The following is a 25,228-nucleotide window of genomic DNA, read 5'->3' on the forward strand; positions in this document are numbered from 1 at the left end:
GGTCAGCTTGGGGCAGTAGCCTGAACCTTCGCGGTCCCACGTCTCTGCCATGAAACAGAAAACTAACACTGCCATCGGTCTTCATCTCTTACTGAACACAAGATACCTGCTCAGTAAACAAATACTTGTCAACTTCTGAGAAGATGAAGAGGAAGGACATGGAAATTAATATTTAGTTGAGAGACTGCCATACGCCAAAACTGTACCAAATGGTTTACATAGCTCATTTGCTCAACAGCACGCAGTCAGGTAGGCATCATCCTCCCCATTCAGAGAAACAAACTGAGGTTCAGAAAAGTCAACCTGGATCACAAGGAAATTACAGGCAGACTTCAGGTTTAACTGAAAGCCTTCCCCATAAGCAACGTACCCATAGTCTCTCCTCCACTAAAGATCCAGGTACCGTGCCTTGCACACAGTCGACACAAGAAATTTTGGGCATAAGTTTGATTCAGCATTCGATAACTCTAAGGATGGAGCAACACTTCCCAAGTCTTCGGGGTGTGGTCAAAACAGAATGTGCTAGTGCTAAGCCCCAAGTTGCTGCTGGAGAAGGGGGGCGGAGGGAATGGTCTGCCGTGGAGGGCTCGACACACCCAAGTGGCTTCCGGGCGACCCAAAATTTGGCCCAAGATGTCGGGAGGCAGCCACGGCGGGCGGCGGGCGGCGCTGACAGGACCTGGAGTGCCGCGTGCCGGGGCAAGCCGCCCGTGACGCACTTCCGCCCTGCGTTTTCCGGCTTAAAGGGACCCGGACCTTCTTCACAACAACAACAAAACCAGCGCGCTCGCGGCCGGCGCCCCAACTCTAGTCCCCGCCCTCCTGCCACCTGCCGCCGCCTCGGCCGCACCCGGCAGTGAGCCGCGGCTCCCCGGCTCGAGGGGTCGGGTGGAGAGCGGACCGCGCCCTTCGGCCAACTTCTCCAGCTGCCACCGCGCCGCCTCGCGAGACCCGGGGCCGGACCCTGGGCGCCGCGGATCAGCAGGAAGGGTGCGGCCGCCGCGGAGGACGCCCGGCCAGACTGTGCGATCGGTGGCCGTGCTTGGGCGCGGAGGGCAGCGGTGGCGGGATCCGCGGCCACCTCTCAGGTAGCCTTGCCTGTCGCGGCTGGCCGCCCTGAGCGGCCCGTCCCCTTCTCCAACCCGCGTGGAGGGACCATCGCGTAGGGGCCTTGTTGCGTTTCAGGTTGGGGGTCGCGGCGGGGGCGGGGCGCTGGCTCGGGCTGTCTCGCCCTCACCCCTCCCTCCCTTCTCACGGCTTTCTCTCTCACCCGGGCCTCCTTCTGCAGTCCGGAGCCCGGCGGACCCCGGCAGAGCCCGGACCTGGCGGGGAAAACTGCACTCACAGCCGGGCCCCCAGACCTCGCCGCCGCCGCTGCCCATCATCCTCGGTACCTGCAATGGCCTTTGTATCGCCCGATGACTGACTTGGACAAGGATTATTAAGAACACACTCGCTTGCGTCCCCTTCCCAGCTGCGCTGGCAGTAACAATCTCGGCTCATTTGGGCTTAACTGCTGCTCCTCTTGACTCTGTAAGACTTCAGGGGCACCATGGACCAAAATGGGATGGAGATTCCTGTGACCCTCATCATTAAAGCACCGAATCAGAAATACAGTGACCAGACTATTAGCTGCTTCTTGAACTGGACCGTGGGGAAACTAAAAACGCATCTGTCTAACGTGTACCCTAGCAAACCAGTAAGTGTCTAAAATCTGGGCACAGCTGCTCTGGCCAGCAGCTTTTCGTGCCCTGTACTCCTTTAACCCCTGCTTATCCCCTCCCCTCTTGAGTCAAATAGGTCTCTTTTTAATTGTGAGGTATTTTGCATCCCGAGGTTATGTGTCTCTCTTGAGTGTATGAACCATCATTAATGTCTTCCTGATGAGGTTCAGTTAATTAGTAAAGAGTATACAGAAATATCAAGGGACGTGAGAATTGGCAGGCATACAATAGGACTGTTTTCCTTGTACCCAAAGTCATCAACCTAATGTGAGAATGACAGATGCATCCTTAAAAAGAGATAAGATAAGCACTACAACCCATATTAAAGCTTTTATTACTTATTAGACTAAAATTCCTTTTTACTTTCAACACCTGGCCCAGAAATTTACTCTCTGCTGAAGAGTGAATTTTTTCTTGGAAATAAGCATGTGACCTCTATAAAAGTTATACTTTCCACACTAGTATATATGTTTTAAGAAGCAAAGAGTTTTTAGTTTGACTTTCTCCTGCCCCTCCCTCTTTCAGTTTTCTCTTTTAGAGGACACAGAAATTTTCTTAATTTAGAAGAGAACAGTCCTTCCACCCCCCCACCATGTGGTACATTATTTCATTCTGTTCATATAGCCATTTGTAAATCAGTGTGGCAGTGTTTTCCATTCTGAATCATATCTGGATATTGCAAACATAATAAATAAAACAGTACACCTCCATCTGTTCTGAAAGTTAGATTTGAAAGTTATCAACATAGTTGATAATTAAGTCTTGGAATAATTTAGAGAAGTGTGTCATGTACAGTGTGTGAAAGTGAGGCTTTCTTGTTCTCCACTGTGTATAAATTTCATCCCTGAATAAGTAGTTTTCAGCGATTACTAAACCTTTTTTTTTTTTTTTTCTTTTTTAAATTAATAAAGAGGCATGGATTTTTAGGGTGGCAGATATTTTTGGCATCTGGCAAATTTAAGTCAGCAGTAAGGATGTGTTGGAAGGCAACTGTGCTTTCCAGGTTTTACTTACCACTTGTTTTATGCACACAAGTAAGGAAGACACTTGATCTATATTAAGGTATTAATGAATTAATACTGTTTTGGTGTTATAGTATTAAGTTTAGTTAGGCATTTAGGTTTCTAGAACAACTATAGAAATAGGGCAGTTATTGCAAAAACAGGAGATGTAGAAAAACAACTGTTAGTTGGCATTAGCTATGTTTGTCAGTATTTTTTCATACAAATATTCTTAGAAGGAAAAGTAAAAACCCTGATGTATTTAAGTGCTTGGAACAAAATGTTGGAACTCTAATTCATTCACATCTTGTCTTGAAAGCAAAGATTTACACAGGGGTAACAATTTCTTTTTAAAAATTTCTGTTTTGCAAAAGATTTCCTATTGCATATGATGAAGTAGAAAATAGCTTTTTAGGGTAGCTGGAATTGAAAGTCATGGATGTCCATAGTACTGTTCGTAACAGAGCTGTTATTGAGCATATATCTTAAGTACTTACCTAAGATACGTGCTCAAGTATATACTTATGTGAGGATCTTTATGTGAGTAAACTAAAAGGGACTTGATTTGTACTGTGATAGAACAAGAGTTATGACTTTTCTGAAACTTTTTCTTTTTAAAGAAGTATATAAAAGAGGAGTGTGAAACACATTTGTCTTAACCTGAACCTGAGATAAGTCTTTTTTTGCCAGAAGTTCTGCCCTCTCAGCACTAATCTCCAGTGGAGGGCTGTCCGTGCCCATCTGGATCAGTCAGCTGCTGGAGGATAGATAAGCTGCAAACTTCTCTACACCCCACCCTCCTCACCTGCTTGCTTCTGGGACACGCTGGAGGCACTTTTGGAAGCTGTACCAAATAATGTGCAGCCTATTAATTACCCAGCCTTGTGGCAAACCTTTTTTTCTACTCCAGCAGGTTTTCTCCAAGTGAAAATATCTTAAGTTTATTTCTAGGTTAAGGAGAGTGGGGATGGTGTACATATGTTTATTTTCATAGAACTTCACTGAAAATTTGTAAGGTTATTAGATTTGACACACTTAACATTCTGACTTTTTTTTATCACCTAGACCTGATTTGAAGTATCACAGTTGTTGAACAGACCAACTGTTTAATGATACTCCAAAGCCATAGGGAGTCCTCAGCATAGGAATTGGAGTTCTTAAAGTTTACTTGTAAAGTTGTTGTTTAGAACAGAGAAATTTAACAATATAAACAATGTTATATTAATGATTTAATATAAAGGAAGCTTAGGTTCTTATGACCACCCACAATGACTACTTAACATTGATTCTGTTTCAAAGTGTCTTAAGTGCTAGTTGGTGTTTAACATCATTTCTCATGCCTAATTCTTTGCATCTCTGCCTGGTGGAGGTGGGTGGACTTCAAAGCAGAGAAGAGTTCAGTGCCTGGTAGAAGCAGCTGTTTTATAGCAAGAAGTAGAAAAGCTTGTAACTCTCGTCATTACTGCTCTTATTGGGTCTGGTGGGTCAGGTAAAGTAGAGGGCCTTGGTCCCTGTGAGCAGTGGCTTCTGTGAAAATAAATGAGAGCTGTTGGAAGGAGGAGAATGGAGATTTGAAGTTGTTCTTTTAGGATCTCTACATGCTGTTAATGGAATTCTGGCTAAACTTTGCAACAGTGTGTAAAATCTTAAGATTTTAGTTTTGTGGTCAGAGACTGACTTCATTTAATTCAACCTCTCCTTCCCTCAATAAACCCAACCCACAACAAATATACTCCTCCTTCCAAAGCACATGTTCTTGGGCTTCATTTGTTTATTTAACCAGGATTTACTGATCTGGCAAGTGAAGGTCTATGTATATACTAAGCAAAAAGGTGATAGGAATCCTTTGCTCTTAGGTAGCTCGGGTCTAGCAGGGGATGCAGACTTACAATATCATGTGACTAGTGTCACACAAGAGGGCTGTACTGAGTGCTGTAGGAACACGGGAACGGAGCAGTCCACTTGAGCCGAGATAGGGGAATGTGAAGCTGTTTTAGAAAAGATTCACAGAAACATTTTTCTTAAGGAATTGATAACAGTTTTAAGGAGGTAAGATGATAGTTTCTTTTTTTAACTGTTCTTTCAGAGCTCTTGTTGCCCTGATGATTTTGAATGCTTTATATTATCTAATACTTGGTAGTATAGTACTGTGTTAAAAGATTATAGATCTATAATGGGCTGCCAGGGGGGAAGTGTTTTCCAGTTAGGAAGCAAGGCAGTTGCTACATTTATGCAGAAGTTTAAACAGTCATTATAGAAAACCTCAGATTTGAAATTGAGCTCTGGTGGAGATTTATCTAACTTTGGTGTTGATAATTGGTTTAGAACATGGTTTAAGACCTGGTTAGTGCAGCAGTTCCCACTCCAGTGTTCTTGCCTGGAGAATCCCAGGGACGGGGACCTGGTGGGCTGCCGTCTATGGGGTTGCACAGAGTTGGACACGACTGAGGCGACTTAGCAGCAGCAGCAGCAGCAGGGCAGCAGTTCATGTTGATAGTGTATATAACTGTGAGTCATATTCTAATATGACATGTGTCGTCACTTAATGATTTTAGGTTTTCAGTTCTTAAACTTGGCCTGTAGTGTGAAATAATTATTCTAAAATTTAGGTAATTGCTACTAGTGGGTGAAGATAACCTATCAAGAGGACTACTTTTACTTGAGCAGTTTTAGACTTTGATCTAGTTTAGACCAGGTATGTAAATATCAAAATTGTTGAACTTAATGTTATTCAGTAGAATGGACTATCCTAGAGAAAACTTTAAAAATGGGAAATAAAAAATTAGAATCTGTAAATCCAATTAGGCACCTTTTTCATTATCTTGTTTCTTACTATTTGCTCTTATACACAAACTAAGATGAACGTGACTTACCCTTGAAGTCAGTTTTGAAGGGACTTGTATCCTTTTGCTTCCCCCTTTTTCAGTCTTGAACTCAGATTGCCTGTTGAGCATGTCCCTCAGTTCTGGATAGATTTCCCCTCTCTTGCTGCCTTTTCAAATTGTGCCTTTGCTCTGATTCTTTTAGAATTAAAGAAATTGGAATAGAACTAGTTGTATAGATTCTATTCTGAGAATATAACATTGCATAATCCAGTTGCCTAGAGTTCAGATAGGAGTCTGGCTTTCATTGTCAGTAGAAGTAGCTTTTATAATACAATTTGAGGTTTATATCTCTCTTATTTTTGTAATTCCCTATTACCTTATTAGGAAGGTCATTTAAAAAAAAAAAAAACTTGTAAAATATTGGCTATATTCCCTGTGTTGTGCAATATATCCTTATAACTTAAACTTTATACATTATAGTTTGTATCTCTTAGTCCTCTACCCTTTTATTACCTTCCCCCTTCCCTCTCTTCACTGGTAACCACTAGTTTGTTCTATCTATGAGTATGTTTCTTTTTTGTTATATTCATTAGCTATATTTGTTATATTCACTAGTTTGCTATATTTTTTAGATTGCACATATAAGTGATATTGTGTAGTATTTATCTTTCTCTTTCTGACTTATTTCACTTATCATAACTAGACAGGTCATTTTTAAAATCTGCTTGCTTAATCACTTCAGAACTATTGATTTAAAGGGGCTATAATCCACACTAATTTTTGTTTTATAAGATTTTTATCAAAGGTTGATGGGAAGTTAAAAGTTTTGAATGAGTGCTGACTAAAGTTTGTTTTATGTAGCTCCTCTTGTAGCCTTTTTCTAATGTCTTTTTTGGAAAATAACAGTACTGTGAAGGTGATGTTTTGTTTCATCATTCATCAGTGCTTTTAAAAATAGAATTTTTCTATAACTTTATTCCTTTCCTTTACATAGTAATTTTTTGGTGTGTGTGTGTTTGGGGGGCGGGGGTGGGTTGCAGCACTGTGCTGGTTGTGGGATTTTAGTTCTTTGATCAGGAATTGAAACTGGCCCTCAGCAGTGACAGCATGAAGTCCTAACCACTGGACTGCCATGGAATTCCCATACATAATAAATACAGATTTGATGGTCTTGAATGCTTTTACTTATCTGTCATATTTGGTGCTCTGATTTTAAACTGACATTTACTAAGTGGTTGTTATGTGTACCAGTCATTCTACTAAGCATTTTATATATTAATCACATTTATTCCTATTAGGTTATGCTGTAAGTTTTATTATCAGCTCTCTCTTATAGATGAGGAAGCTGAGCCTTGGTTATTTTTTTTGCCCAAGGTCATAGAACTTTAAGTAGAATCAGAATTTGTATTTAGGTTGGTCTGGTCTGACTTGCAAGCCTCAGATCTTAAACATGTGGTTATATATAATAACATGAAGAAAGGCATTTAGGGCTTGGCTCTACCAGTTATATACTTGCAAGTTAAAAAGAAGTAAGTAAACTGTAAAAAGACGTGTGCGTTCAGATGGTTTATCATCTAAAGACTACAAGTGAATGGGTAAACATAGTTTTAATACTGTCCTAATGTATCAGCTTAGGCTGTGGTTATTTTTGTTATTTTGATAAATTATAAAGAAGGTATGGGACCATAATATCTTAAGACTTCAAAGTACATAGCTTTGCCTATCGTTTTACATTCCTGCTTGTTTGTATGAACCACAACAGTCACACATTCTGGCATCTCTGTTGTATGTACACAAAATTTGGCCTGTGAGTAGAAACAGCTAAGCAGAGAATGTCCCTTTGGAGTTCTAGAGGAAATTATTGTTTAAGCTCTGTGAGCCTGTTTTGTTTACTATGTTGTAAGAGGATAAGAGGTAGAGGCAGTTTGGTTAAGCTGTGCTTCCATTTACAGTCTCTAAATTTCCTGAAGGATTAGATTGGGTGGATCTAGTGGAAATAAGAGGGAGATACATTTCAGTACGAATTCACAGAATTCATTTCCCATAGAAAATGATATTTTGTGCACTTCCTGGGAACTAGTTCTTTAAGGCTGTTTGACATTTGTAGCTGAATTATATGTAAGTACTGAAATGTTAATAATTAACTGTTTTCAAAGAAATTGGACTGTAGTTCTTTGAACCAACATGTAAGTTGACTGTTGCATTTACTGAGCTGTTTGATTATGTTGAAGTTGGATGTACTAAGGACATGATTTTTTTAAGCCATACATAATCATGAGAGACCCATTGAGTCCTTCACATAAAAAATCTAATCTTTTGATACCAACTACATGACTTTCTGCGCTTCCCAGGTGGCTCAGTGGTAAAGAATTTGCCTGTGAATGCAGGAGATGCAGGTTTGATCCCTGGGTTGGGAAGATCCCCTGGAGAAGGAAATGGCAATGCACTCCATTAGTCTTGTCTGGAAAATCTCATGGACAGAGAAGCCTGGTGGGCTACAGGCCATAGGGTTGCAAAGAGTCAGACATGACCTAGTAACTGATGAGCAAGCAACCACATGACTTTCCAGAAATAAAAAAGTGTTGTTCCCTTAGTAAACTCATGTTAGACTCTTGTGAGTATTTTAAATGCATTAGGGATACATGGTATTTCATTTTGCTATCGAGTTAAACATTAAAAAATCAGACACTTCAGATAAAATATATGTAAACCTTTCAGAAAGAAAACATCTTTTCCCAGTTTAGGATTTATTTTTCCATATTATACTAGCAGATGAGCTTTCCTCACCTTGGTTTTTAGCAATCTCTGTTAAGTAGGTGGCTAAGTTTTGGGACCAGCTGATTAAGCAGCTGTTTATTTGGAGTGGTATAGTTCTGTCTCTGGGTTACTCAGAGTGCTAACAGGATGTTTCCAGCTTGGTAATTTAGCTGCCTCTGCTCTGCCATATGTCGCCAGCCTTCATCTAGGGTGGAGCAGTGGAGATGGTGAGGGTATTAACAGTATGTAGTACTAAGTCAGGAGAAGGCAATGGCACCCCACTCCAGTACTCTTGCCTGGAAAATCCCATGGACGGAGGAGCCTGGTAGGCGACTGTAGCTGAGTGATTTCACTTTCACTTTTCACTTTTACGCATTGGAGAAGGAAATGGCAACCCACTCCAGTGTTCTTGCCTGGAGAATCCCAGGGATGGGGTCAGACAGCAGCAGCAGTACTAAGTCACTTCAGTCATGTCCAACTCTGTGTGACCCTAAGGACTTCAGCCTGCCAGGCTCCTCTGTCCTTGGAATTCTTCAGGCAAGAATACTGGAGTGGGTTGCTGTGCCCTCCTCCAGGGGGTCTTCCCGACACAGGAATCGAACCTGTGTCTCTTATGTCTAACCTGCATTGGCAGCCGGGTTCTTTACCACTAGAGTCACCTGGGAAGCACTGTTAATAGTGTACCTGTTAGGATTTGCTGACTATTGGATGTGGGTGTGAGCAGAAGGAAGAATGGTGGTGCTGTTAACAGAGGTAGTCAAGTGTATTTACATGTTACTCTGTGCAGACAGAATCTTAACAGAAGAAATTTTTAATTGACGATTTCACTAGTACTTTGTTTTAAATTTACCAATCCTGAGTCTTATGAATTCTTATATTTAAAGGATACCATGTAATGTTGTTTAATTGAGAAAAAAATGAACTTCTGTTGTGCTAAGCTACTGAGATCTTGAGGTTTGTTATAGCAGTTAGCATTACTTACCCTAACTAATACAGAAATGAATTTTTAATCAAAGTAAAAAATACTGTCATTAGTAGGTCTGGATAAATAAAATTGTGTCACTTTTACAAGTTAAACTGAGTTTGAATTGAGATTTCAAAATCTGTTCTTTTCCTAATACTGTAGTTTATAATCCAAACCAACTGAAAATTCAGTTGATTGTTGTGTGGTTTGTTACTGTGTCTAAGCACTGATTTTTCAGATATTTAAATTACTGATATTTAAACTGAATTTTTCAGTATTTTTTTTAGTGGAGAAAATCTCAAGTCTTATTTAATTTATGCATCTGAAAACTTTTTTATCTATTTTCAACCACAGTAAAATTAAAGAATTCTTTTTCCTTTTACTTCTGATTACCTGAACGTATTTGAATATTCCATTTAGAGCAACAGTTTTAAAAATTGAGATATAATTAAATGAGATATAATATAAAAAAATGAGATATAATATAAAAATTGAGATATAAAATTAACCCTTTAACACGTACAATTCAGTGGCTTTTAATACTTCACAAAGTTGTACAGTCATCGCCGCTGTCTGATGTTCTAATGTCCAGAACATTTTCATCACTGCATACTCACTAGCCATCTCTCCTCGTTCTTTGCTCAGTCCTTGGTAACCGCTAATCTGCTTTTTGTCTCTACGTGTTCACCTATTCTGAAAGTTTCACACAAATGGAACTATAATTTATATGATCTTTTATGTCTTACTCTTTCATTTAGCATGTTTACATGATTCATTCATGTTATAACATGTATCAGTTCTTCATTACTTTTTATGACCAAATAATATTCCATTGTATGTATCCATAGATGTCACATTTTGTTTGTCCATTCATCAGTTGATAGGCATTTGAGCAGTTTCTACTTTTTTCTGCTGTGCATTTTCTCTCACAGGCTTTTGTGTGGATGTGGGTTTTCACTTCTCTTTGGTATATACCTAGGAATGGAGTGGATGTATACTGAATCCTACCGTAGCTTTCTGAGGAACTGCCAAGCTTTTTAAGAGGCCATGCCATTTTATATTCCCACTAGTAATGTATAAGGGTTCTACTTTCTTCACATTCTCATCCATACTTGTTTTTGCTTCATGTATTTTTTTCAGGGTTCAATGTAATTTTGTTATGTTCTGCTTTTTTGAAAATTGATGGTCCCTTGCTGTGGAAAGATAAAAGTTTATTTGAAGTTGACTATTTATTTAGGGAAAAGTTAATGCTAAGATACCAATACATGATTGTTCCTTGATAATAATATGCTAATATCAGTACCATTTGCAGAAATGAACCAGATGAATTTAGCACCAGCAAGTATTTTAAGCTAGTATTGTGATTCATAAACTGACTACTAACTAAACACTTCATTTTCATTCTTAATGATTACATGTAAAATAACTGATACAATGAATTTTAAATTAGTTATGTCGTCCAAATCTATGTAAGCACTTTTGGACTCATAACACTTCATTTAATAGAGTGGCATTTAGCATCTACTCGGCAGGACACATGGCTAGGCTTGGGAGCGAAGGGATGAGCTAGACAGACATGGACGCTCTTTTGTTCTTGATAGTCATATCCCACTTAGGGAAATAAACTCAAGCACATAATTACAGATTATGGTTTGTGTTATGAAGAAAACAAACTGGGTGTGTAAAAGAGAATACTCTTCTTTAAGGTTGTAAATCAGGTAAGGCCTCTCTGAGAAGGCCATTTTTAAAAAAATTTTTTTGATTTTTTTTTGAGAAGGTCATTTTAAAGTTAAGACCCAAAAGATGATTAAGAGAGTTAGGTCTGCAAGAGCTGGGAGAGAATACTACAGGTATGGTGTCTGAGTTGATGACGAGCTTAGCATATTTGGAGATCTAAGTGATTGCCCATTTGGCTAATGAGAGAGGAGGAAAGAATAAAATCAGAGGATGTGGGAAAGAGACAGAAAGCAGATCTGCTGGGACCATCTGGTTATGGTAAGGAATTAGAATTAAATCCAGACTGGTAGAGATCTACTAGAGAGTGACAGGAGTGATTCACATTTTTAAAAGATCACTGTTTACTGACTGTAGACCAGAATGTGTGAAGACCAATTAAAGATGCTATTAATATTACAGAAGTTCAGGCAAGAGGTAATGGTTTAGATTAATGACTGTGGAAATGGAAAGAAATGGACTGAGAGGGGCTTCTGGAGATAGAGTCCGTGAGATTTGCTGATGGTTAGATATGTTAGACAAGGTGAGAGAAAAATTGAGGATAATGCCCAGAGTTTTGGCTTAAACAGCTGGTGGCAAGTTGTTTAAGAAATAGGAAACAAGTAAGGGGAAAGATCTGGAGAATTGGGAACTGAGAACTGTTGTTTTGACTTTGAGTTGCTTACTAAGATACCTGAAGGTGGGAACTTCCCTTGTGGTCCAGTGGTTAAGATTCTGCATATCTGCCGCAGGGGGCATGAGTTTGATCCCTGGTCCTAGAACTAAGATCCCACATGCTGCCTGGTGTGGCCAAAAGCAAAAAACAAACAAACAAACAAACAAAAAACTCTAAAGATATCTGAAGGTGTTAGATGTCTAATAAATGGTTGGGTATATGGATCTGGGTCTGAGAGGGAGAGAAAGGCCTTGGATAGACAAGCAAATTTGCATCTCGGCTGAAGAAGCTTTCTTAACTTTTAGAATTGGATGGAAAATTTAGCAAAGGACTCTGGAGGGACAGTGACCAGTGATATGAATGAAATATACAAATGCCTTTTAATGGATTTTCTAAACTTTGATTGCTCTTCTAGAGGTACAAATGGTGAATGCCATGGTCTTTTCTCCTTGCAAATGTCAGAACCTTTTGCTAGGCACTTTTGGCCATGCTATTCCTCATCCTGCTGAGGGACTTGCTTGACCATTACCCAGCCTTTCTGTTCAGTGGGTATGAAAGAAAGAAAGTGAAGTTGCTCAGTCGTGTCCAACTCTGTGGCCCCATGGACTGTAGCCTGCCAGGCTCCTCCATCCATGGAATTTTCCAGGCAAGAGTACTGGAGTGGGTTGCCATTTCCTTCTCCAGGGGATCTTCCTGACCCAGGGATCGAACCAGGGTCTCCAGAATTGCAGGCAGACGTTTTTTACCGTCGGAGCCCCCAGGGAAGCCCATGGGTATAGGCTTTAAAAAAAAACAGGACTTGGGGATAAGGGATTATCAGTCTCTGGGCTTCTAGTAGTGCTATTTCAGTCAGCTATATTTTGGGTTAAATAGATTATGTGCTGTTAGGTTTGAAAGTTTGATGAGTATTTGTATGTATTTCTGAAACTGGGACTCATAGTTTTAGGACTAGGAGTTCTTTTTTTTTTCCCATTTATTTTTATTAGTTGGAGGCTAATTACTTTACCATATTGTAGTGGGTTTTGTCATACATTGACATGAATCAGTCATGGAGTTACATGTATTCCCCATCCCGATCCCCCCTCCCACCTCCCTCTCTACCCAATCCCTCTGGGTCTTCCCAGTGCACCAGGCCCGAGCACTTGTCTCATGCATCCAACCTGGGCTGGTGATCTGTTTCACCCTAGATAATACACATGTTTCGATACTGTTCTCTTGAAACATCCCACCGTCGCCTTCTGCCACAGAGTCCAAAAGTCTGTTCTGTACATCTGTGTCTCTTTTTCTGTTTTACATATAGGGTTATCATTACCATCTTTCTAAATTCCATATGTATGTGTTAGTATGCTGTAATGTTCTTTATCTTTCTGGCTTACTTCACTCTGTATAATGGGCTCCAGTTTCATCCATCTCATTAGAACTGATTCAAATGAATTCTTTTTAATGGCTGAGTAATATTCCATGGTGTATATGTACCACAGCTTCCTTATCCATTTGTCTGCTGATGGACATCCAGGTTGCTTCCATGTCCTGGCTATTATAAACAGTGCTGTGATGAACATTGGGGTGCACATGTCTCTTTCAGATCTGGTTTCCTCAGTGTGTATGCCCAGAAGTGGGATTGCTGGGTCATATGGCAGTTCTATTTCCAGTTTTTTAAGAAATCTCCACACTGTTCTCCATAGCGACTGTACTAGTTTGCATTCCCACCAACAGTGTAAGAGGGTTCCCTTTTCTCCACACCCTCTCCAGCATTTATTGCTTGTAGACTTTTGGATAGCAGCCATCCTGACTGGCGTGTAATGGTACCTCATTGTGGTTTTGATTTGCATTTCTCTGATAATGAGTGATGTTGAGCATCTTTTCATGTGTTTGTTAACCATCTGTATGTCTTCTTTGGAGAAATGTCTGTTTAGTTCTCTGGCCCGTTTTTTGATTGGGTCATTTATTTTTCTGGAATTGAGCTTCAGGAGTTGCTTGTATATTTTTGAGATTAATCCTTTGTCTGTTGCTTCGTTAGCTATTATTTTCTCCCAATCTGAGGGCTGTCTTTTCACCTTGCTTATAGTTTCCTTTGTTGTGCAAAAGCTTTTAAGTTTCATTAGGTCCCGTTTGTTTATTTTTGCTTTTATTTCCAATATTCTGGGAGGTGGGTCATAGAGGATCCTGCTGTGATTTATGTCAGAGAGTGTTTTGCCTATGTTCTCCTCTAGGAGTTTTATAGTTTCTGGTCTTACGTTTAGATCTTTAATCCATTTTGAGTTTATTTTTGTGTATGGTGTTAGAAAGTGTTCTAGTTTCATTCTTTTACAAGTGGTTGACCAGTTTTCCCAGCACCACTTGTTAAAGAGGTTGTCTTTTTTCCATTGTATATCCTTGCCTCCTTTGTCGAAGACAAGGCGTCCATAGGTTCGTGGATTTATCTCTGGGCTTTCTATTCTGTTCCATTGATCTATATTTCTGTCTTTGTGCCAGTACCATACTGTCTTGATGACTGTGACTTTGTAGTAGAGTCTGAAGTCAGGCAGGTTGATTCCTCCAGTTCCATTCTTCTTTCTCAAGATTGCTTTGGCTATTCGAGGTTTTTTGTATTTCCATACAAATTGTGAAATTATTTGTTCTAGTTCTGTGAAAAATACCGTTGGTAGCTTAATAGGGATTGCATTGAATGTATAGATTGCTTTGGATAGTGTAACCATTTTGACAATATTGATTCTTCCAATCCATGAACACGGTATGTTTCTCCATCTGTTTGTGTCCTCTTTGATTTCTTTCATCAGTGTTTTATAGTTTTCTATGTATAGGTCTTTTGTTTCTTTAGGTAGATAGACTCCTAAGTATTTTATTCTTTTTGTTGCAATGGTGAATGGTATTGTTTCCTTAATTTCTCTTTCTGTTTTCTCATTGTTAGTGTGTAGGAATGCAAGGGATTTCTGTGTGTTAATTTTATATCCTGCAACTTTACTATATTTGTTGATTAGCTCTAGTAATTTTCTGGTAGAGTCTTTAGGGTTTTCTATGTAGAGGATCATGTCATCTGCAAACAGTGAGAGTTTCACTTCTTCTTTTCCTATCTGGATTCCTTTTTCTTCTTTTTCTGCTCTGATTGCTGTGGCCAAAACTTCCAAAACCATATTGAATAGTAGTGGTGAGAGTCGGCAGCCTTGTCCTTTTCCTGATTTTAGGGGAAATGCTTTCAATTTTTCACCATTGAGGGTAATGCTTGCTGAGGGTTTGTCATATATAGCTTTTATTATGTTGAGGTATGTTCCTTCTATTCCTGCTTTCTGGAGAGTTTTAATCATAAATGGGTGTTGAATTTTGTCAAAGGCTTTCTCTGCATCTATTGAGATAATCATATGATTTTTATCTTTCAATTTGTTAATGTGGTGTATTACATTGATTGATTTGCAGATATTAAAGAATCCTTGCATTCCTGGGATAAAGCCCACTTGGTCATGGTGTATGATTTTTTTAATATGTTGTTGGATTCTGTTTGCTAGAATTTTGTTAAGGATTTTTGCATCTATGTTCGTCAGTGATATTGGCCTGTAGTTTTCTTTTTTTGTGGCATTTTTGTCTGGTTTTGGAATTAGGGTGATGGTGGCCTCATAGAATGAGTTTGGAAGTTTACCCTCATCTGCAATTTTCTGGAAGAGTTTGAGTAAGAAGGGTGTTAGCTGTTCTCTAAATTTTTGGTAGAATTCAGCTGTGAAGCCATCTGGTCCTGGGCTTTTGTTTGCTGGATGATTTCTGATTTCAGTTTCGATTTCCTTGCTTGTGATGGGTCTGTTAAGATCTTCTATTTCTTTCTGGTTGAGTTTCGGAAAGTTAGACTTTTCTAAGAATTTGTCCATTTCATCCAAGTTGTCCATTTTATTGACATAGAGCTGCTGGTAGTAGTCTCTTATGATCCTTTGTATTTCAGTGTTGTCTGTTGTGATCTCTCCATTTTCATTTCTAATTTTGTTAATTTGGTTCTTCTCCCTTTGTTTTTTAATGAGTCTTGCTAATGGTTTGTCAATTTTGTTTATTTTTTCAAAAAACCAGCTTTTAGCTTTGTTGATTTTTGCTATGGTCTCTTTAGTTTCTTTTGCATTTATTTCTGCCCTAATTTTTAAGATTTCTTTCCTTCTACTAACCCTGGGGTTCTTCATTTCTTCCTTCTCTAGTTGCTTTAGGTGTAGAGTTAGGTTATTTATTTGACTTTATTCTTGTTTCTTGAGATAAGCCTGTAATGCTATGAACCTTCCCCTTAGCACTGCTTTTACAGTGTCCCATAGGTTTTGGTTTGTTGTGTTTTCATTTTCATTCATTTCTATGTATATTTTGATTTCTTCTATGATTTGTTGGTTATTCAGAAGCGTGTTATTTAGCCTCCATATGTTTGAATTTTTAACAATTTTTTTCCTGTAATTGAGATCTAATCTTATTGCACTGTGGTCAGAAAAGATGACTGGAATGATTTCAATTTTTTTGAATTTTCCCAGACCAGATTTATGGCCCAGGATGTGATCTATTCTGGAGAAGGTTCCGTTTGCACTTGAGAAAAAGGCGAAGTTGATTGTTTTGGGGTGAAATGTCCTATAGATATCAATTAGGTCTAGCTGGTCCATTGTGTCATTTAAAGTTTGTATTTCCTGGTTAATTTTCTGTATAGTTGATCTATCCATAGTTGTGAGTGGGGTATTAAAGTCTCCCACTATTATTGTGTTACTATTAATTTCCTCTTTCATACTTGTTAGTGTTTGCCTTACATATTGTGGTGCTCCTATGTTGGGTGCGTACATATTTGTAATTGTTATATCTTTTTCTTGGATTGATCCTTTGATCATTATGTAGTATCCTTCTTTGTCTCTTTTCACAGCCTTTATTTGAAAGTCTATTCTATCTGATATGAGTACTGCGACTCCTGCTTTCTTTTGGTCTCCGTTTGTGTGAAATATTTTTTTCCAGCCCTTCACTTTTAGTCTGTATGTGTCCCTTGTTTTGAGGTGGGTCTCTTGTAGACAGCGTATATAGGGGTCTTGTTTTTGTATCCATTCAGCCAGTCTTTGTCTTTTGGTTGGAGCATTCAACCCATTTACATTTAAGGTAATTAATGATAGGTATGGTTCCGTTGCCATTTACGTTGTTGTTTTGGGTTCACGTTTATACAACCTTTCTGTGTTTCCTGTCTAGAGAAGATCCTTTAGCATTTGTTGAAGAGCTGGTTTGGTGGTGCTGAATTCTCTCAGCTTTTGCTTGTCTGTAAAGCTTTTGAATTCTCCTTCATATCTGAATGAGATCCTTGCTGGATACAGTAATCTAGGTTGTAGGTTATTCTCTTTCATTACTTTAAGTATGTCCTGCCATGCCCTTCTGGCCTGGAGGGTTTCTATTGATAGATCAGCTGTTATCCTTATAGGCATCCCTTTGTGTGTTATTTGTTGTTTCTTCCTTGCTGCTTTTAATATTTGTTCTTTGTGTTTGATCTTTGTTAATTTGATTAATATGTGTCTTGGGGTGTTTTGCCTTGGGTTTATCCTGTTTGGGACTCTCTGGGTTTCTTGGACTTGGGCGGCTATTTCCTTCCCCATTTTAGGGAAGTTTTCAGCTATTATCTCCTCGAGTATTTTCTCATGGCCTTTCTTTTTGTCTTCTTCTTCTGGGACTCCTATGATTCGAATATTGGGGCGTTTCACATTGTCCCAGAGATCCCTGAGGTTGTCCTCATTTCTTTTGATTCTTTTTTCTTTTATCCTCTCTGCTTCATTTATTTCCACCATTTTATCTTCTACCTCACTTATCCTATCTTCTGTCTCCGTTATTCTACTCTTGGTTCCCTCCAGAGTGTTTTTGATCTCATTTATTGCATTATTCATTTTTAACTGACTCTTTTTTATTTCTTCTAGGTCTTTATTAAACATTTCTTGCATCTTCTCAATCTTTGTCTCCAGGTTATCTATCTGTAACTCCATTTTGTTTTCAAGATTTTGGATCATTTTTATTATCATTATTCTAAATTCTTTTTCAGGTAGATTCCCTATCTCCTCCTCTTTTGTTTGACTTGGTGGGCATTTTTCATGTTCCTTTACCTGTTGGGTATTTCTCTGCCTTTTCATCTTGTTTAGATTGCTGTGTCTGGAGTGGACTTTCTTTATTCTGGAGGTTTGTGGTTCCTTTTTATTGTGGAGGTTTCACCCGATGGGTGGGGTTGGACGATTGGCTTATCAAGGTTTCCTGGTTAGGGAAGCTTGCGTCGGTGTTCTGGTGTGTGGAACTGTATTTCTTCTCTCTGGAGTGCAATGGAGTGCCCAGTAATGAGTTTTGAGATGGGTCTATGTGTTATGTGTGACTTTAGGCAGCCTGTATGTTGACGCTCAGGGCTATGTTCCTGCATTGCTGGAGAATTTGCGTGGTATGTCTTGTTCTGAAACTTACTGGCTCTTGGGTGGTGGTTGGCTTCAGTGTAGGTATGGAGGCTTTTGGATGGTCTCTTATTACTTAATGTTCCGTGTAGTCAGGAGTTTTCTGGTGTTCTCAGGTTTTGGGCTTAAGTCTCCTGCCTCTGGATTTCAGTCTTATTCTTCCAGTAGTCTCAAGGCTTCTCCAACTATACAGCACTGATAATAAAATTTCTAGGTTAATGGTGAAAAGATCCTCCCCCGTTAGGGACACCCAGAGAGGTTCACAGAGTTACCTGAAGAAGAGGAGAGGGAGGAGGGAGATAGAGATGGGCAGGAGGAGAAAAAGGGGGACTCAAGAGGAGAGAGACAGATCTACGCAATTGTCTGTTCCCAAAGTGTTCTCTGTAGCCCAGACACCCACAAAGATTCACAGAATTGGATTGGGAAGAGAAGGGGAAAGGAGGAAATAGAGGTGTTCTGAGGTAGAAAATGGAGAGTCAAAAGTGGGAGAGAGTAATCAACACGCTCCTGAATAAAAATGGGAACTGAATATTGGCTTCTTAAAATATCCAAAATTTATATCACATACTGAAAAACAAAGATTAAAAATCTAGAGTAGAGGTTAGACTCTTAAAAATAAAATATTAAAAAGAAAAACAAAGACAAAAAATTTTAGAAATATAAAGTTCAGTTTAAAAATAGGGCTTCTCTTTTTTTTTTTTTGCAAGGTTATAGTGAAATGAAAATTAAAATTAAGGAGTAGCAGAGGAGTAATAGAGGACTTTAAAAGAAAATAAGAGGAAAAGAAAAAAACAAGAAAAAAACAAGAAAAAAATTTTTTTTTCCTAATTAAAAAAATCGTAAAAATCTATGAAAATGAAAGTTAAGGAGTAATGCGGGAGTAATAGGGAATTTTAAGAGAAAATAAAAGAGAAAAAATAAAAAACAAAAGAAATTAAAAAATATTTTTTATTTAAAAATTTTTTAAAAATCTAAAAAATTTTTTAAATTTTTTAAATTAAAAAAATTTAATTAAAAAAAAGGGTAAAAATATATCTAGGAATTTCTCTAGAGCTGTTGCGGTCATTGTGGTTTCGGTTCAGTTTCATTTAGCTCCTTGTTCCAGGTTACACTTCTCTATATCTATAGGCCCCTTCCGGTGTAGTCGGTGTCATCTACAGGGATTTTAGTCTGTTGCACTGGTCCCTTCTGAAGCGGTTCCCTTTGTTTATTTGGCTTGTTTGCCGGTCTGGCGGGCGGAGGTGGTCTCTTGTTCAGGTTCGCTAGTTCCGTTGCGCTGCGGAGAGGGAGGGGCGCTGCTTTCCCCGTCTACGCTGCTCAGGCTCCCGGCTGCTCTATGAGGAGCGTGCCCTGCGCTGCGTGCGGTTCCAGTTTTCGGGTTCTCCACAAAAGCGCGGACTCGGTTGCGCCTGCGTTTTGTGCCTTCCCCGCCCGAGCAGCTCAGGCAGCCAGGAGCTTGACAGGCGCATTCTCCCCGGGTGCGAAGCGCCTTCTCCCCTCCGCGGCCCAGCCTCAGTTTCCGCCCGCCCGCGCCAGTCGGGTATGTGCCTTGTGTTTAGCCGTGACCCTCCCGGCGGATGTCGACCATCCAGAATCTCAGGGAGTCTTTGGTTAGAAACTGGAGGCCTGTTTGCAGTGCGGTAGGGGATGCCATCTCTGGGGCCGAGATTGCCCCTTTCCGCTCCCCCCTGCCTCCTGCCTCCGGGGGGACTGGGCCGGTACGCAGCCGGCTAGCTCCTCTGGACTTACTCAGACCCTTTGTTCTGCGAACGGCCGGCAGTGTGTTTGAGCCGGTTAATTTTCTCTCTCTCTTTTGCTGTCCCACAGGTTAAGTTGGAATCTCACAAAAGCTCCCTCCAATTGCCCTCAGGGCACTCAGGCCCGGTCCTTACCCTAAGCAATGCCGCCGGCTCCTCTCCGTTCTGCCCCCACTTGCTGGTGACGGATGTGGGCCTCTGAGGTACTTTTCTGCTGGGAGTTGCTTTTAGGCATGTAATCTGTGGGTTTTATTTATTTTTCCTCCCAGTTAGGTTGCCCTCCGAGATTCGAAAACTTCCCCCAGACCCGCCAGTGTGAGGGTTTCCTGGTGTTTGGAAACTTCCTCTATTAAGACTCCCTTCCCAGACGGGTGTCCGTCCCTAGCTCTTTTGTCTCTCTTTTTATCTTTTATATTTTGTCCTACCTCCTTTCGAAAACAATGGGCTGCTTTTCTGGGCGCCTGATGTCCTCAGCTAGTGATCAGAAGTTGTTTTGTGAAGTTTGCTCTGCATTCAATTGTTCTTTCCATGAATTTGTAGGGGAGAAAGTGGTCTCCCTGTCCTATTCCTCCTCCATCTTGGCTCCTCCCCTAGGAGTTCTTAAAATCTTTAATTTGGAGTTTTTAATTTTCACATAAGAATTATCATTATAGATAATTGAATGAATACTTTATAGCTGACTCTCATGAGATTTTAGTACCTATATTCTAAACTAAGTGATCTTCCTGAATGTGTTTAATTTATATGGCTAAGTTTTTCAAGCATGGGCTTTTGGAGTCTATGAGGTTGCTGACTGATAGTGGTCTGTATTGTTTCTGTGAAATAATTGTTTTAAACCTATCTACTAAATAATCATGAGAGTAAACTAAGTTGGATTGCCATTGTACTTAGTTTATATATATACATGTCAGTAGTCCAGAATATTGAGTATTCTAGCATACTTTTATGTCCCATCTTGTTTAAAAATGATACTTGTGATAAAGTACATGATTAATTCCATTACTGCTACAGTTTAATAGTAAAATGGAGATTACCTGTGTAGAAAGTAGCTAATATATATTTTCTTACATTTTGAAGTAGTTGATAAATACTTGTTGCATCCTTCTTTCATCCCATCCACTCAGTACATCCTTTTACTAAAAATCTGAAGGTAAGTAATTTATGCTTTGCACATGGACTTCTTGACTTTAAAAATTTTTTTTACTAATTTCAAATATTTTTCTATGTAGAGGTGAAATGAATTAAAAGTTTTCTTTTTGTTATTTATAAACGTCATTTTAAACTGATTCTTGAAAGCTCTTCAAACATGGATTAGGGCTTGCTTTTTTAGTCATTAAATTGATAGTTACTGTAACTTTAACCAAACCTATTTAGCAGTATCCTAATCATGTTCTTATACATAATGAACAAAGGTAGTCTGCTACTAGTCATACAACTTATCAGTACTGTCACAAAATCTCTCATTAGATCTTCATCATCTCTGCATGATGTCAGAGAAGCAGTTGTTAGAGATTAGTGTCAAATGCTCATTGAATGTCTTCTAAGTGTTCTGCTCTGTTGTTAGAGGTTTGTGTGCATCTTTATTGTTGTGAAAATTCAACCTTGTGAAATAGGTACTATTATTGCCCTCGTTTTCTAAATAAGAAAACTGAGGCAAAGAGTGGTGGTAGTGGGATTGTGTACAAGTTTCTTAACATTTCTTCGCCTATCTCTGCCATATTCTTCTCTAAGTTCAACTCCTTCACACAAGATTTTACCCCTTATGAGTTACTCAAGAACATTGCTCTTGAAATTTTCTGTTTTTCTGTCCTGCATCATCACTTTGGAATCATCCTGAGGATGGATTATTTCTATTGGCATACAAACATGTTATTTCTCTTTCCTCAAAAAAAACACAAACACAAAACAGTAAAACAAACAAGACCCTCTTTTGACTCCCACTTCCCTTCCAGCTATTACCTTTATTCCCATTCTGTCTTTAGTGCACAACTCCTTATAAATTCTGAATATTCATTATTTGTAACTGTACTCCTATCCTTTTCTCTTAAATACATCCCAGTAAAGTTTTTACCCTAGTGTTCCACCAAGATTGCTTTTATCAAAGTCACCAGGGAGCTCTATGTTGCAGGATATGGTGGGGGATATAGAGAAATAAATAGAATAGTGTGAAAGAAGGACACTATGAGTATATAACAAAAACCTAGAAACATTCAAATACCCATGTTGTAAACTTTAGTATTTCTGTGTAATGGAGCATTCAAAAAGAGTGGGGAAGACATCTTTATACTGCTGAGGAGTACTTGCCAGGGTAAAATAAGAGAAAACAAAGTACTAAAGAGTGAGTATCATGTTCTACCTTTTATGTGAGAAAAGAAGGGATACACAAGTGTGCTTATATCCAGATTTGTTATGTTGTTAAAAAACCATGGAAGGGTAATTCAAAGTTACAGAGGAAGAGGATAGGGGACAGAAGCTAAACCTCTTTGTATGTTGTTCTATAATTTTTCCTTTGTTTCTGTGTATTTTATATATAATTTTAAAAATTAAATAGCAAAAAAAATCCTAGATGGTAGCAAAACAATTTAACAGTGTCAGGATGTTAACAGAATTACAAGAAGAATTATTACAAGTAATTTTGAAACAATATTTTGACTTCATATCTCTAGTAGGATAGATCTAAGGACTGAAAAAGTGACAAGAAATCTTAAACCTCATCCAGTATTATTGAGATTATACATAGTAGGATAAAGCACATAAGTACTTTTGGTAATGGCATAATTTTGTTAATATCATTAGTAAAAAACATTTTCAGGGTGACAGATGTATAAATAAAATTAAAAAACTATATACCATTCAATTAAAATCAGAAAAATGAATATTCACTCAGGGTTTAAGTTTCTCCTTTTCAAAAATACATATTTGGTATCTCTCTTGAAGAATCTTAGAAATAATAGCAAGTGACCATAAGTACCCTTAGACCCCAGATTTTGTCTTTAGATGCCATTTCCTATTAAAAGGAATCAAAGCCCCTGGAACTGTGGCTGTTTCCAGGCCTGGCAAAAGAAATGTGGAAAGTGAACCTTATGTGCTGGAAAACAAGGAAGCTCTTATAGACTACAGAGGTCAAAATTATTTTCTACCCCAATGAAATAATGGATCTAGGCAGTTTGATCTAAGTTATTAATAAGTTGAATGTTTGATGGCAGACTTCATAGGGAATGAATCAGGCTGACAATATTTAAATACACTGATTGATCTTAACATGACTAAAAGTAGGTCACCCAATCTACATGTGCTAATAATGATGTGATACAACAGGAAGTTCTCTTGTGAAACAAAAAAGAACCTGAAGTTAATCAACCCTCCAGATATAACTGCATTTACAGAGACTACAGGACAAACTATACCATACCAGAAGAACACAGTCACTTAACATCCAGACTGCAACATGTTTTCTTCAGCAAATAGCTAGGGAAAATTTGGAAAGAAGTGGAAGCTGTTAAAAGATTAAAAGAGACATAACATCCCAATTCTATGTGTGAACCTTGTTTGATTCTGATTTAGACAAACCATCAGATGGTAAAGAATCTGCCTGCAATGTGGAAGACCTGGGTTTGATCCCTGGGTTGGGGTGACCCCTGGAGAAGGGCATGGCAACCTACTCCAGTATTCTTGGCTGGAGAATCCCCATGGACAGAGGAGCCTGACAGGGGCTGCAGTCCATGGGGTCACAGAGGCGGACACAACTGAGCACACATCCCTAAAAAGACATTTTTGAGCAAGTGGGGAAAATTGAACTGTACTGGATATTACTTAATAAGAAATTAACGTTTATTTTAATGAAGGTGGTAATATTGTGGTTATTTGCAAAAACAACTGCTCCAGATACATGCTATTTTTTAACACGTGAAAAGAAATGATATGGGGTGTTTGTCTTAAAACTCTTTTCCTCGCCAAAAATGAAATGGGGGTGGGTAAATGAAACAAGAATAGCAAAATGTTGATAATTGTTGGAGCTGGATATTTGGAAATTCTAAAGATGGTAAGGGGCTTCATTTTATTCTCTCCACTTTGTGTTTGATAATTTTAATAGTAAAGTAAAAAAATTCATAAGAAAATACTGATTTTTTTTATATCAAATGATATGACATAGGAGTACCTATTAAATGTTTGAACTGATAGTTTATGATGGCTATAGTATTTATCAAAGGAACTTCTTTAGGTTGCAGCTGAAGTAATAAGTATATTGTAGAAACTTATAAAGCATTATCTAATTCATTTCTTCAGGGCTTAAATCAAGTCTTTATCTGCTTAGCATTTAACTTATGTTATATAATTTACTACTGTGCCCCATTCAGTGTTTATTTGTATTGATTAAAGTTTCAAGACTTGTGATATGTAGTTTTTAAAAAATAATCCTGTGTTGTATTTGGTTGTTTATATATAAGAATTTGTATATGTGCATTTTTGGAATGGTGCACTCAAAAATACTTCTGGGGAAATTAAATTACGCCTAAAAGCTAAGTATCTTGGAAGGACAACTATACCTTCTCTTGATCTTTGGTACCTAAGATACCCTGAACCACAAATCTTAACTACAGAATGGCTCTTTTTACTGTAGTTAATTTTAATGTAGACTCTTTTTTAGTAGCCATGTTGCATATATAGACTGTTTGAAAATTGTTATAGTTATTGCTGGGATTTGGCATGTTTAGTAGTTGTCATATAGCCAATATTTGTTTTAATAGAGTTCAAGGAACGCTTGCCTGTTTCTCCATTATGAAATAGGAGGTCTTATGGGGACTGTACATAAATGTTTTTATTTTAAATACCTAATGCTTGTAGTGTGAGCACTTAGCAGATTTATTAGAAGTACAAAATAAGGCAGAGATAACCAGAATTTATTTTATATTTTGGGTTTTATATGGAGATGGCCCTTGGATCTCCATGCATTTGAGCTTGTTTTTCTTTAGTCTGTGTTTTTGAAAAATGTACAAAGGTATTCTTGAGAATGGCAAGAATAATAAAAACTAGAATAGTTATCTAAGACTGTAAACTACATCTAAATGGCTTTTGAATTTAAAACTGATAAATTACCCTGCATGATGTTACTGAAGAAGAAAATAAATTTTATGTATACTTTTGATTAAAAATACTGACAAAATAATGCAAAGTAACACTGGTGACCTTGGAATTTTATCCCATTGTGGACTGTTAAATAGAAAGCCAGCCACCTTCTCATTAATAGTCTTGAAGGTTTTTAATGATAGTCACACATGCATTGTATTATGGCTGAAAGACCGACTTCCAATTTACCTGTTTTCCCCCTGTTTTAAAGATAATTTGGTAATTATCTGTATTTTATTATATCTACAGTAGATATGTTACCATTTGCTGAACT

At 38.5% G+C, this 25,228-nt stretch overlaps 1 protein-coding gene across 3 annotated transcripts in view; it reads left to right on the forward strand.

Annotated features, from left to right (window-relative positions):
• Positions 1-748: 748 nt before the first annotated feature.
• The window catches only part of HERPUD2 (HERPUD family member 2), a 45,999-nt gene continuing 21,519 nt past the window's right edge, over positions 749-25,228 (forward strand). For 2 of the 3 annotated variants that reach the window (XM_065939182.1, XM_065939183.1), the window contains exons 1-2: positions 749-1,088; positions 1,289-1,699. In XM_065939182.1, coding sequence (XP_065795254.1) covers positions 1,553-1,699 — 147 coding nt within the window. In that variant the 5' untranslated portion in view covers positions 749-1,088; positions 1,289-1,552. The remainder of the gene's footprint in view (positions 1,089-1,288; positions 1,700-25,228) is intronic. The other variant, XM_065939184.1, reaches the window with a different exon arrangement.

Source organism: Muntiacus reevesi, chromosome 6, assembly GCF_963930625.1.
Source record: "Muntiacus reevesi chromosome 6, mMunRee1.1, whole genome shotgun sequence".
In the NCBI taxonomy this organism is placed as follows: Eukaryota; Metazoa; Chordata; class Mammalia; order Artiodactyla; family Cervidae; genus Muntiacus; species Muntiacus reevesi.